This window comes from Patiria miniata, unplaced genomic scaffold (assembly GCF_015706575.1).
Source record: "Patiria miniata isolate m_02_andy unplaced genomic scaffold, ASM1570657v1 HiC_scaffold_20, whole genome shotgun sequence".
In the NCBI taxonomy this organism is placed as follows: domain Eukaryota; kingdom Metazoa; phylum Echinodermata; class Asteroidea; order Valvatida; family Asterinidae; genus Patiria; species Patiria miniata.
Genome location: NW_024037059.1, coordinates 34,357,853 through 34,374,778, shown reverse-complemented (window position 1 = coordinate 34,374,778; position 16,926 = coordinate 34,357,853). Strand labels below are relative to the sequence as shown.

The window sequence follows — 16,926 nt, the reverse complement described above, 5'->3', positions numbered from 1 at the left end:
AGATAGACCTACAACAAACGAACGACTTTGGTTGTGAAAGATGGACACAGGTTGAATGGAACGGAGACTATCCCCACCAATGGCGAGTGGCGGGTCTGCATTGTGCACTGCAGGGTGCACTAGTCTCTGCAAAATTCGCCTCGGGGTTTTTGTCTCTCGGTGAAAGTGCCGCATGCCTTGTCATCAGATGACTATTATAGAAAGGTGGGGGTCAAAATAATGGCGTCAGTTTTGGGCATCCATGTTTGATGTGTGCGACTGGATACCGATTTTATACATCAAAAAATGTCAAGCAATGAAATATTTATGAGGAAAGTCACTAGAGCTCGTCAAATTCAAACTGAAGTGTGAAATACTTTGTTGTTAAATGCCTGCCTGTACAGAAATAAACTGACCGAAAGTCCTGCGTGTTAATTTGTTAATAATTCATGGTGGGAGTTTTAGTATTTGCTTTGTAAATATGCATTTAGAGATTATTTTTGGTCGGTAGTTTGTTTTCTGTAAAAGATTATATTAGCGAGTGATGCAAAATGGACTAAGTACTAGAAAGGACTGGTAAAAAATATGTGTAGACCTTCCCGGTATTTCACGCACGTGTTAATGTTAAGGGCTAGCTACATTGAGTTTGCGGAGGTTTACCGTTTAGGGCAAGTACAGTGGTTGACATCATCTCGGGTGAATTATTATAGATCGATGTGCAGCCTTCGTAAAAGTGCCTCACGATATACATTTCATCGCAGATCACGTGCCAAAAGTGTTCAGTTAATCGGCTGTTGATTTTTTTTGGGGGGGGGGAATTATATTATTTGGGGGATTTTTTTGGTGTTTTTTGTTGTAGTTGTTCCTGTTTTTTATGGGAGAGGCAATCAGTTAATTTTGCAAGTCTGTCTAAAAGGGATATCTATTCTAACGAAGATATAGTTTTGATTATTATGAGACCTTCTGGAGACAATAGTCATATATTGGTCCCATGAAATCAGAGGTACAAGCCAAATAGTAAGCACTCGGTAATTATATTATTCATTTCTTGTATTGTATCGAAACTTGGCTGCAAAGCTCATAAGTCTTGATTGTTCGCTCAACAAAACTTCAGACTGAGTTGGAGTCTACACGGGACTTATTCTCCTTGATCTGTTTGCAACCATTCAATTCCCGTAAAAATAATAAAAATGACACCTTAATGATACAAAACCAAATATAATTATAAGTTACATGTTTAAGTTGGTTTGGATTGGTTTTCAAAGGTTAATATTACTTTTTGCAAAAGTTTACCAATTAGATGCTTTCACGGAAGTTGTGAAAGATTCGAATTTTGGAAAATTGGCTTCTTTGTGCATGGTTTTTATATAAAACTCTGTGATTCATAATTTATGATGAACGAGTGTTCCAGACTGTCGATGCACAGAGACTTTGCAATTAAAGAGAATGTATAACTCAAATGAGCTGAACTAAGAGGAAAACTCAGCGCCAAAATACAGTTCTTCAACTATTTATCATGCAATCGTTTTGACAAGCTGGCAAGAAGAAAAATAGGTCACTAAGGCCTAAAAAAAGTCTCCGGTTTCTGGTCTGCGCGCCATCCATATTAGATGGGGCTATACGATCGAGTATAAGCTTTATGTGGCCTTTCTGGGGTCCCATGTAGTTATTCACTTCATTTAGTCGGGCACCATTTGCAGAATGTGTTGTAATTTTGTAATTGAACGTCTGAAATCCAGACTGAGGGAACGATCGATGGTTGTGTATCTGGAACCTGTAAACACTTTTTAATCAGTGCAATACGTAAGGGAGCAGACTAATGACCAGCCTGTCGGCTCATGCACGATGTCGATGCATGGAAGTCGCTGTATGGTCTGACGTTACCGTTTTCTCTGATTTGTCTTGACTATCCACATATCCCGAAGAATGTTCGTGTCGGTCACGTCGAGATCGTAAGTGGGTGCAGAATTCTCAAGCCTTATGGTCTGACTGAGGTCACATCAATCTCCAACCGGAAGGATATTTTTGATAGTTTTAAGGGGATCGAAGCGTCATCTGCAACATCAGCCGACATTTGAAGAAAAGTTGGGGGGGGGGACGCATCGCCGCACCTGGCACACCACTTTTGGGGCAAGCTCCATACCACTACCAGAAACCAGAGACTTTTTTTGGCCTAAGTAAAGTTTGTAAGCCTCGCTTTTCAGATATACGGCGACGATGGTGGGGGGGATATTTTTTGGATTTTTTTGCACTATTTTTTGACTCAATCTTATAAAGGCCGATAGACTTTTTGCGTCCATGCGTAGTGAATTAGGGCAATGATTTGGCATTGGTATAATGTAGGCATTTCTTGGGGGTGTTGTGTTTTGTTGTTTATTTGTTATCTTCTTTTGGGACTCTTTTAAGGGGGTGTGTTCTGTTGGTTTTGTAGATTTTTCTTGCTAAAGTATATAGTTTTGGAGTTGGATACTTGTCAAAGACGTTTGTATAACCAATTCGTATTTTTAAAAAAATGCTTTGCGTACTATATAGAAATTCTATGAAATTTATGTATTAATAGTTAACAGTGTTGTATTCGAAACATTTCCGAAACTTTCAACAAATCGTATTTCATTCCCTTACATGTTCAATTACAAAATAAGTGAAATACTGGAATGATAAAAGAATACTGATTTGTATATATTTGAATCAGCATTCATCTTTTGGGCATAAATGTATTTTTAGAGTCAAAATCTCACATCGATTCAAGACCTTTTTAGATCAATATGGACTCTTCCTGATTCAAGTTGATTTTGAATCTCGTTTTTAACACTCACTCAATCCAAAATGTCCGAGGACCGATAATTTTCCATCATTCATTCATGTTTTACTTCAGTCAAATCTGGTATTTCACGAACAGAAGCTTCATGTGAGATCTTAGAAAAGTTCTCGATTACAACACTGTAGCCTATAGTATCAGTGGAGAAATCGCACTAAGTTTGTACTCGTGTACTTTTACAGTCTCAAGTTATTTCTTGCAATTAAAAGGGGAAAGCCGTAATCTTAAATGTTTTAACTGTCAGCATTTTATGTCAGTGTCAACCAATAGGTTGTTTTAAGTTTTACTACAAATCGAGGTGGATTTAAAAACCTCGGTTGAATGACAGTATGACCAGTACCCGTGGTTATGCACACGCAGATACACCAACATACATTTGATGTTTATATAGACGCGTCAAGTGCACAACGGACCTGTCATATTATACGTCACGACAAATGACTAAATATAGCTCTGTGTCAACACTTCAGCGTGTGAAGGGCGCATGCGAAATTGCGTTGAACGTAGCAGAGAGCTATCGATAATAAATTATAATACAGAATGTGAATGGACTGCACGTCGATTGAAAACCATCGCACTATATTCATGGCCGTGTAATACAAAGTCCATTGTGACAATACTGCTCGTCATTAGTCGTATTCGTTTAATAAATACTAGTTTAGAATTTGATCGAGAAAAATATATAAACCCAGAATCAGAAAATTGGTTTACAAGGAAATGTTTTCTTCCATTCGATTTATATTTCGAGTCACGGTCTCCCCCCGTATATTATGTAAACATGCTCTAATTAAAATTATTCGTTCGAGGTCAATTTCACGGGCTTATTTTTAGTGTATGACATCATAGGTATCTAAATGGGGAAAATAATCGGTAGGGAGAGTTCAGTATCGATTCCAAGTTGACATTAATTACTTACATCATTATTGCTTATTTCATACACAGTTAATGTCTCTCTCTACTCCAACTTTCAAAATAAATATAATAACTAACATTGAACTGAGAGAGGCCTTGTGTGAAAGAGCTGTACTCACCCTATCCCAACTAACGGGAATCGATTATTTTCAGTTAACGGATATGACTCTTTCAATTACATGAAATCGATCCTGTTGGCCCGAAACGGGAATTCCCTTGAGTACGCAATAATAGCCTCGTTCGTAAAGCAATCGCGGCCGGTGTAGCATGAATTAAGGTTTTATGAAATACGGACTCATGTGGTATTGCGCATGCTCATGCATAGATAATTAGGCCTAGGAGAAGGGCCGGTCACATGAGAGGGTTTAACCAATAAAAGGGAAAAATAGTCCAATTTTCATACGAGTCCGATTTTCATATGACACCGGTAATAAACGGCTTCAGTTTTGTCGTTCCAAATTGATGAATCGAATTCCCAATACGTTGCGGGCACTCATTTTTGAAAGGCTTCAAAACTAATACAATGATGGATAACGAAGATAGTAAAAATCAGCACATCGGCGAGGGACCCCAGACCATGGAGACAGAAACAGTGGAAAACGAGCAGGGGGGAGAGACGGATAACAAGAGAAACAAACATGATATCAACGACATGACAGGGTAAGTATTGTCTACAGCAGGCCTGTCGGCCAAAAACAAAAGAATTTGAGTAGTTTAGGCCCCGTTCTAAGAGGGAAAAATATCCACTTGTTAGTTTTTGGACTCACCTACATTGGTTGCGACGTCATGTAGCAAAATTAATTTGGTGGAGAGAGGGCAGGGTTTTGATTTTGAAGCGAAATTACTGGTTAAAACACCGACGATAAACGCACAATCACCGCAATGTGATTGCGAAGTAAAATGGCTTCAGCCTATTCATCTGGACTGCGATATGATGCGCAACCACTGTTGAAAATTATGAAAACTAGGCTTATTACTGATAAAAACATTTAAAGAAAATGTGTCCTTCACTACACAATCACCAAAACAAATAATTGTATATGATGTGTTTCTGGTCTATTGCACTGCCAAAATGGAGGCATTGTATACTTGACCGTGAACCCGTCCCCGATTGTCTGCGTTGATGGGCAGGTGTAACGTGAATATCCGACTCCATGAAATGTGGACTCATTGGTAGTACTGCGCACTCGTGAGTACGATACTATGCTATTTTTAGGATCGTTTCGGGAGAGTGACCTGTCACGTGCGAGGGATCAATCAATCATTGGGAAATAGCGGTCCGGTTTTCATAGGAGTCGGATTTTCATGTGACACCGGTACTGCATTGGCCATGGTATTTAATGAGAATTTCTACAACCGTGACAAATCTCCATCTGGTTCCATGCTTACATTGTCGTCGTGACTTACCCTATAACCCACTACTTTATTACCCTAGAAGTTATGTACACCAAGACTCGTTTTATATTTCCATATACCATACAGTATCTCTGTTCGTATAATAATCACATGAGTGTCATCATCGTTTCCCTTACAATTTAAGTCTCCTAACCATATCAGTTTAGTAAAAAAATTGTAAACCTTCGCATAGAAACACCAGAAAGACGTCCGTCTAGTGGCATCGGTCTCTGCTCTCCAACATTGAAGTGACATCTCTTGCCATCCTAGTAATAAATAATAACACTTTTATTGATAAATGAATAAATTTCAACCTTCCATCTACAGGTTCTTCCTCGTGAAAATACTTGACATTTTCCATAATTTACCTGAAAATATCCTCCAAGCTATGATGATTAGTACAGTCATTTAACCCTTCTAAAAGACATCCTACATTACATCTTTGGGAATATCCTCCTTGCCATTATGATTGTTTTCTTACTGTGTCCCTCTTGAAAAAAAATATTCTCTTAGCCTTCATTTTCTTTGATAGTTCCCTATCAAATTAAGAAAAATAAAACACCTATAAAATCTCAAGGTCACAACTCACCTCAACCAGGATATCTCATCTCCGTGACGATACGTGTTGCATGCCTTCCATCAACTTAGATAGCTACTGCCTTCCTGTCGAAAAACTAATTGATAAAAATTAGTGTTTTTATATTATAGGCCTAACGTCTCAAAACCAATAACTTATCGTATTGCATTTGTGTATCCTATGTTTCTGAGTATCCAATTTTTTTGGAAAAAAAATGTTTTTAATCACTTCAACATTGTTCAACTTTTCAGCCACGTAATAGATACTCTATTTTTATACTCTTCCAAATGGGGGCGCTCTTCAAAACTGCCCATTATTATGCATACTGCAAATATATGCCCATTTTCACGGCGCATTGTAATGGTTTTTGAGCGGGTTTTCCTTTTTTAAGATTTGGAATTGATGTTAGAACTCTCTAACCATTTATGAAAATAATTGCTGAAAAAACAAATTGTCAGAAAAATCCACCGGGGGCACAGTACGCCACTGCTTAAAAACATATATCCCAGTATTTTTTTTCTCTTGAATTTTGGGCTTGGAACCAGCTTTTTAATTGCGTTTTTCCAGTTCTACTGGAAAATCGTTGATAATCATCGTTCATATCGCTTTGAAATTGTTCGGGTTCGTGTAGTTGAGCGATTAAGACGTTCGCACTATTATTGGGAGAGAAAAGGGTGGTTATATAAATTCGAGCATGATTCAGTAAGCGTTTGAAGTTATCTGAATGTAGTGAGCTTGAAATTCTTATAACATTGTGAAAACTGTAGTCTCAACTTGAATTATTGTGCAGCGCTTTTCTGTCAGAATGTTCCCTCTAATTCACTGATACACTCATAACCATTTTGATAAACCAATTCAAAACAATCATCTCACTTTCCCGAGCCATTTTGGTGTCACAAAAAAAACTTGGAAAGTTTTTCATACACTTACCTGCTGCTAAACACATTAATTTTCACCTGACCTTGTGATTTCCCCAAAGATGAATCCATAGCAAAGATGTGTTTTTAGCAGAGCACATTTTGGATGAAAACGTCGTGCAGAACTAAGTTGCAGGCAGCCGGTCATATTGGTGTCCGGCAGACAGCGGTACATTATACGCATAGCATCGACGACAACGCATGAGCCGGCCAAAGACAGTGCAATACGTCATTATGAATATTTAATTTCTCGTAAATATCTAGTTTAGTTCAATGGATAATTTAAATACGTCCAAAGATTGATCATTGCAGCAAGCGACCGTCCGCGGACTAGTGGTAAAAGTGCTGTGTTTTCTTCAGTTTCTTCAGAGAAACGGAAATCAAAGTCACCTCAAGTTCCTGATATCGACGGCATGTCGGAGTAAGTGTAGGCCTATAGACCGTTATCATGTAGCGGCCGTCTTGATTTTATCCCATTCAAATTAATGTAACTAAAGCTAGGCTAAAAAGAAAGTCTGGTTCTTTTTTGCACAAAAAGCATTATAATTCACTACTTTTATTGGATACAGGGAACATGACTGAGATGGTGGCATCATGATAAAGGTCTATAGCTAACAGGCTCTTCGGCAAAATCAAATAAACGATGTGTTTCCGGTCACTAACATTGCCAAAAAGGGGCGGGTCGGCAGGTATGGTACTTTTATTAACATAATTATGTTGGCAGCATTCAATCAGATGACAATATGGTGTCATCATGCATGTACATATATCGGAGGACAACTAGCCAAGTAGACATATTTGTACTATAAGGAGGTACTTTTTTGCAAACGTGCAAGTATTCTGGACTAACTTGATGACCGTATTTAAGATAAATGAATAAATGAAAATAAATCCGATAATTATGGTCGGTTTTGTTACCAAAACACTATATTTTTTGGCCTTATAGAATAGTCCCTTGGTGTCCTTCACCCATCCTAATTTCTTTATTTTGGTCAGGCGCGGTTCTACGGGGGGGGCTAGGGGGGGCTGTAGGCCCCCCAAAAATTTTGTGTAGCCCCCCAAAATAAATTCCGTAAAAAAAAAAAATGCCATTAGCCAAAAGAAGGATCGTGATGTACATGCGAACGGTGTCCCCCTAAAGAAACAGTCGTGACAAGGGTGCACTAGTTAATATAGTGTGAATGATTTTAGGATTTTATTGGCGCTCCCAATTGAAAATATGGCATGAGCCCCTCCCCCCCCCCCCCCCCCCCCCCCCCACCTATTGATTTTCGGAGGCCTAAGTGTCTGAAGAAAATAACCGGTCTACATTTCAGCACACTTCCCTGAAAAAATTCTGGATCCACCGTGCTAGCCCCCCCCCCCCCCCCCCCCCCAAAATATTGGTTTTCGAACCGTGCCTGATTTTGGTCCATTTTCTTTGTCGCAGTGACGTTATTTTATAGAACAGTTACCACAAGAGGGTAGTGAATACAATTTTGCCTCCCTTTTAACACTATTTTACAGTGTTATTTTATCAACAATGTCCTTACAATATTTTCGGCCTTATTCATCCCTGTATCATTGTTTTAATGACAAAGTTCAGGTCGATTACGAGCGTTTTTACACGTCTACTTTTTATCTGTTTTCTTTTCAGGATGCCATTGAAAACAAAGACATCTAGAAACAAACGCAAAAAATAAAGGAAAGGAAGGGGAAAAAATTAATTACTGACATGTATATTCTTTCGAACTATTATACACCTTACAGAAATGACCTGGAGAATGATGAAGGGAGAACACTGCCTTGGAAAGAAAGATCTTTTTGTCACTTCACTTGGAATCTCAAAGTTCCGGTTACTGCTGATTACGAGAAAATCATACTGAACATAGATCATGATTTAGAAGAGACACCAAACCTATTAAGGATGGAAGGCCTTTTGTTCAGAGCCTACCTAGAGGTATGGGACAACCGAAAGCGTTGGGATGTCCATCAAGCGAGGGAATTCCTCAACAAAGCCGACGAACGCATAGAGCAAACGGATGCTCAACTTCATAACGGCTACAGAGTTGTAGCACTCCTGAATCGCATGTGGATCGAATACAAATGTCAAAATACGCAAAAGGTGGCAGATCTGCTCAGTGAGTTGAATGGTTTGAGGTTAGGGGATAAAGACTACTCTGTGATCGGTGCAGTGCACGCCACAGCCTTGACACGTCTAGGACCTAGTGTTCATGAAACTTCTTTGCAGCTTTTCGAAGTAGCGCTGAAGAGCTTCCCGGAAAATGTAGACTTCATCTATGGGGCTGGGCTGATGACTGGCAGAATGGCACGATACAGGAGAGCCACTAGCTCTCAATTCGCAGATTTGGACAACGAAGGTCAGAGGCTCATGAACAGTGAAAAAGAGTACTGGGAAAAGATGATGACAATCAAAGATGAATATCAGCTGGCAAGGTCAGCTCTTGGATTGAACATTAGCCGACGACAGTGGGAAAAGAGAGAGAAAGGACATCAGCACCTGAGAGAAGCTTACAAACATGCACCCCATGTGCAAGAGGTTGTGATAAATTTGGCACGATATTACAAAGATGGAAACGAGTTCGAAGAGGCAATATCAATATTAGAAGAGGGAATTAAACACAGCCCACGTTGTCCTGAAAGTCATTTTCAGTTGGCATTGTGCTACATCAAATGCTCTACGAGAGACAAAGAAATAAAGGAGCAAAAGGACAACTGGAACAAGCAAGCCCTTAAGGAGCTTCATAAATGCCTTGAATACAACAAAGGACACAATTTTGCACTTACAAAATTGTGCAATGTAAATAGTGCTCTTGGGAACCACGAAGAAGCTGACAAGATCTTCCAAACCATGTTGCAGCAGTCTGAGCACTGGACGACCGAATATAAGCTAGATCTTTACTTTAGATATGCTAATTACCTCCATTATAACCCAGAGGCTTCGAAACAAGTATCAAGGATGGATATTTGGCACAAAGTGATATACGTCGCAGCTTCGTTTGAATATCTAGACGATGTGTCAGGTACATGGCAAGTGTCAAAGAAGGCAAAGAAGCCTAAAGAGGTAGCTTACAAAAGACTGTTGGAGTACTATAATACTCAGACAAAACCATGCCTTGAAGTTGGAATTCTACACTTTCAGAACTTCAAATTCAAGGAAGCTGTGGAACAGTTAATTAAGCTAATTGATACTGAGGCTGACCTCAAAATTCCATGGTACTTGGCACAAACATACCTGAAGATGGGTCTTCAAGAAGAACAACAGGCTCTGTCTAAAAATCTCAGACCAGAAAAAGCAAAAGAGATATTCAAGAAAGCTCACGACAAGGTTCTTGGTGCAATGAAATTCGGCCTGAAACAAAGGGAGAGTCGAAAGCTATTGGCGGAAGTTGCTCTAGCTATCGCACACAATGAGCTTCAATTATTGGTAGGCCTTCAGAGTCAGGACATCACGACAGCGGATCACGAAGCTCAGCAGATGCCATCCACGTCTACTGCGTTACGGACACAGAGTCGGCACACCACGGCAGTTGACGAAGGAGCTCAGCAGATGTCATCCACATCCGATCTGTCAGGGTCACAGAGTCAGAACACCGTGGAAGTTGACGAAGGAGCTCAGCAGATGTCATCCACGTCATCTGTGTCAGGGACACAGGGACAGGACACAATACCACTGGAGTCTCAATGCATCATGTCCTACAGGGAGGCTGTCAGATGTGGAAGTCTCGTTGCAAGCTTGGAGTTACTGAGACTAGTCCAAAAAGATAGTCTTGAAGTCACATCAAGATGGATGTTCCTCCAAGTAGGTCGTTGCTTTTATGTCCTTGTTTATAAAGTAAATTCAAACTAAAACTACCATGAAATGTTTTGGGCTTCAATTCTATAATCTTTATCTTCTTTTATTTTCCCCGGTATTATAGATTCTCGCGGAAATTGACGTGAGTTGCTCCCTTCGTGGTACCGATCTTCTACATCAAGAGGAAGAACCCCTCTCTTTTGAAAAGGGTCTCAGCAGCCGCGATAGAGACAAAGACGCATCGGCGTTGAATTGTAAAACCATCAAGCGTGGTATTTTGGCCATCTTACACCAGCAGCCGTTCTTCAGACAGGCTTGGAGGGAGCATTTCAACATGGAGAGGGAAATACTCCGAGATAGGTTTGAAAACAACAAAGGGGAGCTGGAGTTGGATGGAAGGCAAGAGGAAACGAAGGAGACGTTTTCGGATGAAATAGTCTACGCCGCTACCGATTGCTATGAGAAACTACGTCCTCTGTTGGACCGTATTTTTGTCAGGTTTGGGGTAGGTATTCTGTGCATAACAACCAAAAAAACACCATCAAACGCATAGTTTGAGCCAGTTTAAAATGTAAGTTTGTTGGATCCTGTACATAAAATAAAACTTGGGAGAATATTTAATATAAAGCACGTGCACATTAGTGAAATTTGCAGCTGTACTGTCAGTACTCTTTTTTATCAGATGCCATTCTTTTCTCAAAATGGATTTTCTACTTTAATCTTATATTTTACCAAAACAATACTTTTTTCTATTTCTGGGAGCTTTCAAAACCCCGGAAAAAATGCTTGTACAAACAGGTGCACCTTTTGAGTACACTGGTTCCCGGTTCCTATATTATCGATGCTGATAGAAAACGGGAGACAGTCTATCATTTTTTGCTTTGAAACTTGAAAATGGCACAGACATCTCCAATTGCGAGGTATTTTCTCAAATCTTCCTTATTACCAGTAGAATAACGATAATCCGTTTCTTCGTTACAGAAAGAAGAACTCGGCATTGAAGAGATTAAAGGTCAGTATTTTCCGCTGATATTAGATGAGGAAAATGCGACGAAAACGCAAGACAAACTAAGAAGCAAGTTGATGGAAACGTTTGGAATCGACATGGAGAAAAATTATCCAAAGCTGTACCAGCAGCTCCTCAAGGTATGCATGTTTAGCTAATACAGTGTAGACTTTCACATATTTTGAAGATGGCGTTCATGTGTCCTGTCCTTGAAAGAATACAGTCTGTGGTTCTCGAACCATGAATTGATTACATATCATGAGAGGGGTACTGGTCTGTCAGAAACCCGAGTGTCAAAGTCAATTAAAGATATATACCAATGACGCTGAGAGAAATCTTGCTAATAATGGGCGTGGGTTGAGGTTGGACTGGGGTGAACCCTTTTATTAATTTGTAGCCTGCACCAACCAACCGACCCCTCAATTACAGACTGATCTGTGGCGTGATTTTATCCACATGGTTAATTTGAAATGAAACATAAATACCAATCTTATTTCACCTTCGTTTCAGACACAACCAGGCTGCAGTTCCCAAAATGGCTTCCTGAAAACGTTTTGCACGACGGTTAATAAGATCAAACACAGTGATGTTGATTTAAATGACATACTAGAGACATCCAAGGACCCAGTCACCTTGGCTCGTCAGTGTACGGATAAAGTCGAGGAGATCTGCAGGTTTTTCTTCGACACCATGACGGAAGCCAGAGATCTGAGGAAAAAGGTGGAGCAACTTGAAGATGATATCAGACATGGCGAGCATGAGAAAGCTGGCGAGCTGCTGGAAGTGTTGTCAAGCAACGAAGGTTTCGTGTTCCGGATTGGAAGTACATGTACTTGGAAATTACTCGAGGTAAAATTGACGTCAGGATAACTATCAAAACACAGACCAGATTCAAACGTTTAATTATAAATCGGTACCTTACCGAATCTCGGTTGTAAAAGAAGCACACCGAATAGACTAATTACAAATCTGAACAACTACAACAACAAATAACGAGAATGAAACCTATTTTCCCAAACTGTAAACATAAACTGTTTTGTATTGGGTGTTTGCTCAAATTTCACAGAAGATAGCGTTGATTCGTCACAACAGAAGGTTATCTTCGTCACGTGATTTGGAGGCTGATGAGCTGGAGTCGAAACTGACCGATGGAGCATGCGCACTTTATACTCAAACACTCCGTCGGTGCCATCAAGCAGTTGAAGACGCGCTGTTTGGGACTAACCCTACAGAAGTTCGGTCGAAGTGCAGAGACACATGCGGAGAGGCTGTCAAACTACTGAATTCGATCTTAGTTAAACATCAGAAAAAGGTAGCGGATGTGCTGAAAAACTATTGAATTTATTGTGCATCCTAAAAAGGGTGGATACTAACTAAACTAACCAAAAAAGGGTGGATACTCCTATATGCTTAAAACATTTAGAAATAAATAAAAATTTCAAGTGAAATTTGGCCCTGCCACAGTAACATTCTAAATACTTTTTGTGGAGCCACCAAAACTCTAACACGTTTTACTTTTTTATGGCTCATATTTTACTTGTCAACAATGCCACGTAAGCCTTTTTTGGAGTTGTGCATTCTGTGCATTCTGCTTCTGTGCTGTGCCTTTGTACAAGAGCTTTCAGCTGTGAAAATAATGACGATACTTTTCTGAGACTGCTTTATTTAATAATTTTGTCATATGACTTTAATAATATTACTTTTATGTGACAAAATTTACTTATCGATTGTAAAGATGCGTACTTGTGGCGCTACCCTTAATATGTTATCTATTTTTCATGTATTTATTTATTTATTTATTTTTTGGCAGCCGCATGGTGGCCAATCGGCCACACAGCCGCCGATGCCTGCAGTGACTTTCCCGTTTTGTGACCTGCATCCCGGGGTCGATCGTGTTGATCAGTGGAAGGGAAAGGTCAAGAAACACCTGAACAAGGAGCTAAACAAAGTGGGAATCCCTGGCTCTGTGCAAAACAACAAAGAGTTGTTGGAGACGGTCATGCAGGTTGGTCATTCCCCGATACCCTAACCGTGCGAAGCGGATTGAATGGAGACCACACACGCCAAGTCTCAAGCCAGCCTCGGCGCGTGCGCGTTCCTTCACTAAGTTAAGATCGCGCAAGGCATGATGAGAAACAACATGGCGCATCAAGATCGTACCCATGGAAACGAGGTTGGTCTCAAGCGAATTCATCACCCGGCCTCTGTGCTGTGTAGTCTTCGCTCGATTTGCGCCACCTCGCAGCTTTGCCGCTCTGTCAAATGTCCAAAGTCACATTTGGTCAAAGACTATTGACACTTCTTTTTTGCGGAAGTCACATGTATTCACCCAATTATTTTGTCAAGGAAATAGTTTTCGAATTTATACAACAAAGTGTTAAGCATGAAACATTATACTCGATCGCAACAACAAAAACTTGACATAATTTATAGTGGTCATATCATCACGAAGAGAAAAAATGTGAAAGCTTTAACTGTAATATTGTAATAAAATTCAATAATAATAATAATGATTTGAAATTGATACATAGCCCAATTTGTATTGAAATTATACATTCAGCTTTCCTCGAATGGTCCAATTCCATGCGTCGTGTGTAGCTGCTACTAGCTGATTAAATCACAAATGTACACTTTGAAATGCATACTATTAATTCAATTAGGCCCCCTAATGAAGAGTGACAATTTTAAAATGAAATATTTTCCTCACATGCAGGCCCAGCCGTGCACAGATGAGAAGAACTACCAGTTCATTGCAATGGAGGAATTCCTTAAGCAGTGCAATGAAGGTGGCGCCATCCCGGACACAGTGCGCATAAAACCAGACAACCAGGAAGAAAAGACCTTCCAGGTTTTGGATCTAACTCGCTGGCTCACAGACAACTCCGAGAGAATTGCCATCAAAATCGAGGCAGTAAAGGTTGCAGGCCAATAAATAAGCCCCAAAATGTATGCGTTAATGCGGATAAGAGTGCAACGGTTTTGTTTTGTTTTGAGTGGCACGAGCAAACCACGAGCAAACCTTTTCTCGCGTTTCCAAACCCTCCCCACCCATTTCCCCAGGCCAAAAAAGTGCCCGTCTCGCGGTTATAAATGTGCCCCCTCTAGATGAAAACAGAACTGCCTCTAGAACGCACACACGAAAGCATAATGATCGCGCTACAAAAAAATTCTCTCCTCTCTTAATAATTTTTGTGATGGAAAACTGCCCCGCAAAAACACAAGTACCCAATCTCGCACTATTAAACAAGATTGTGCACCTTCTCGCGTCTCGAGATGGAAAACTACCCCTCGAATGCACAAAATACCCTCCTGCCTTAACAATTGGTGCCCTCTCAAGATGGAAAATTTGCCATCAAAAGCAACATAGCAGTGCCCCTCTCACGAAGAAAATGGTCTCTCTACATAACTAGTCAAATCGCTGTGTCAAAGTATTCAAAGTCACGGCTGCCTTGTCAGAAGACTAGTAAGAGCGGAAATCAAAATAATGACGTCTGCACTAGAGTTTGGTATCTATAATTTGATGTGTGCTGTTGGGAACCGATTTAAAACGTAATAATTGCCTAGACAGACGTCTTTGTTAATAATGGTATGACTTTTAGTATTTGCTTTGTAAATATTATGCATTAAGGTATTTATTTTGGTCAGTCATTTAGAAGATTATATAAACGAGAGATGCAACTCTGTGAAGAAACAGTACTTGAAAGGGTTCGTAAAAAAAAGTGTATGCGTACGTACACTCTGAAAACAAATTGGTTTGATAACCAATATCAGAAGGTTTTTAACCAATTTGGTGGGGTCCAACCGATTTTTTTGTCAAAATGACTAACAGACCTTAGGTGGTTAGAAACGAACTACTTATAAAGACGTATACAATGGCATTAAAGATTTGATACTGCGTCGTTCAAGACGGTCGATGCACAGAGACTCTGCAACTCAAATGAGCTGAATTTAGAGGGAAAATTCAGCGCCAAAATACAGTAGGCCTACTCCAACTATTTATCATGCAAACGTTTTGACAAGCTCGAAAGAAAAAAAGGTCACTTGTGAAACAAGTTTATTTGCCTCGCTTTTCGAGATATTCGGCGACGATGGGGGAGATTTTTTTGGGGGGCACTGTTTTTTTTTTAACTCCATCTTATAAAGTCCGAATGGACTTAATGCGTTAGTGCGTAGTGAATTAGGCCAATGATTTGGTAATGGTGTTTTGTGGTTTATTTGTTATCTTCTTTTATTGGGGGGTGTTTGTAAGTGGGTGTTTTCTGTTTGTTTTGTAGTTTTTGCTTGCCAAAATATAAAGTTGTGGAGTTGGATACTTGTCAAAGACTTTTGTTTAACCAATTTGTATTTTAAAAAATGCTTTGCGATGGTATATAGTAATTATATGAAATTTATGTATTAATAATTAACAGTGTATGTTGTATTCAAAACTTTTCCGAGAACTTTCAAGAAATTCAAATTTCATTCTCTTAATAACAATTGTCAATTACAACTTGAAATATTAAGTAAAATAATTGAATTATGAAAGGATACTTATTTGTATATATTTGAATCAGCATTAATCTTTTGGGTATAAATTTAATTTTTTGAGTCAAAATCTCACCTCGATTCAAGACCTTTTTAGATCGATATGGACTATTTCCTGATTAAAGTTTATTTTGAATCCCGTTTTTAACACTCAGTCAATCCAAATGTCAGAGGACCGGTAATCTTTCATCATGAATTCATGTTTTAATTGAGGCAAATCCGGTATTTCACTAACAAAAGCTTCATGTGAGATCTTAGAAAAGTTCTCGACTACAACACTATAGCCTATATTGCTCAGTGGATCGGAGAAAGTGCACTTAATCGTACTCATATACTTTTCAGTCTCAAGTTATTTCTTGCGATTAAAAGGGGAAAGCCGCAATTTTAAATGCTTTAACTGTCAGTATTTTATATCAGCGTGTAGACCTAACGCCCAATAACAACGAACCATGGGCGTCGCTAGGATTTTCTCTAAAGGGTGGGCAAAGCACATCGCCCCCCCCCCAAATCCCTGCACTTTTCCAGCATATTCTCGATTTATCATTTTTCGAAAGTGGGCAGGGACATTTGCCCCCCCCCCCCCACCCGATAAATGAACAGCAGTATGACTTCCCGTCTCTGTTTGTTTCCTTTTTATAACCCCCCCCCCCCCCTTTATTATTATTTTTCCGGGGGGGGGCAAACGTTAACCCTCCCCCCCCCCCTTGGCCCCTCCCCCTCTTGCGACGCCCATGCTAACAATTAACCGTTAATACGGGTCACGGGGAGATGATTAAACGGACGGAAGTAATGAAAGCTCAGAAGACAATCCGATTTCATATACCTAATAGATTGTACATGAACAGCTACACTTTCTCGAATCTTTGTTTGTTACTGTTAAAATTAAGACAACCGAAGGTTTAATCCACATTTGTTCGGGGTTTCGAAATTTCGGCTCTGGCAGCTCTGGACTTCTTGAGATTTAGAAAGCCCGATATGGACACTCCAAGTCAATATGGGTCC

At 39.7% G+C, this 16,926-nt stretch overlaps 1 protein-coding gene across 1 annotated transcript; it reads left to right on the top strand.

Moving 5' to 3' along the window:
• Positions 1-9,557: 9,557 nt before the first annotated feature.
• Positions 9,558-14,332, top strand: LOC119728059. Its single transcript, XM_038200134.1, has 6 exons — positions 9,558-10,400; positions 10,519-10,903; positions 11,380-11,540; positions 11,911-12,249; positions 13,211-13,405; positions 14,114-14,332. Exons 1-6 carry the CDS (start codon positions 9,558-9,560, stop codon positions 14,330-14,332), a joined length of 2,142 nt encoding a protein of 713 aa, XP_038056062.1.
• Positions 14,333-16,926: the final 2,594 nt, after the last annotated feature.

Coding starts and splice junctions, on each gene's coding strand:
- LOC119728059 (XM_038200134.1), top strand. CDS start 9,558: ATGGATATTTGGCACAAAGTGATATACGTCGCAGCTTCGTTTGAATAT. Junction 10,904..11,379: donor TTTTGTCAGGTTTGGGGTAG/GTATTCTGTGCA, acceptor CGTTACAGAAAG/AAGAACTCGGCATTGAAGAG. Junction 13,406..14,113: donor TGTTGGAGACGGTCATGCAG/GTTGGTCATTCC, acceptor CCTCACATGCAG/GCCCAGCCGTGCACAGATGA.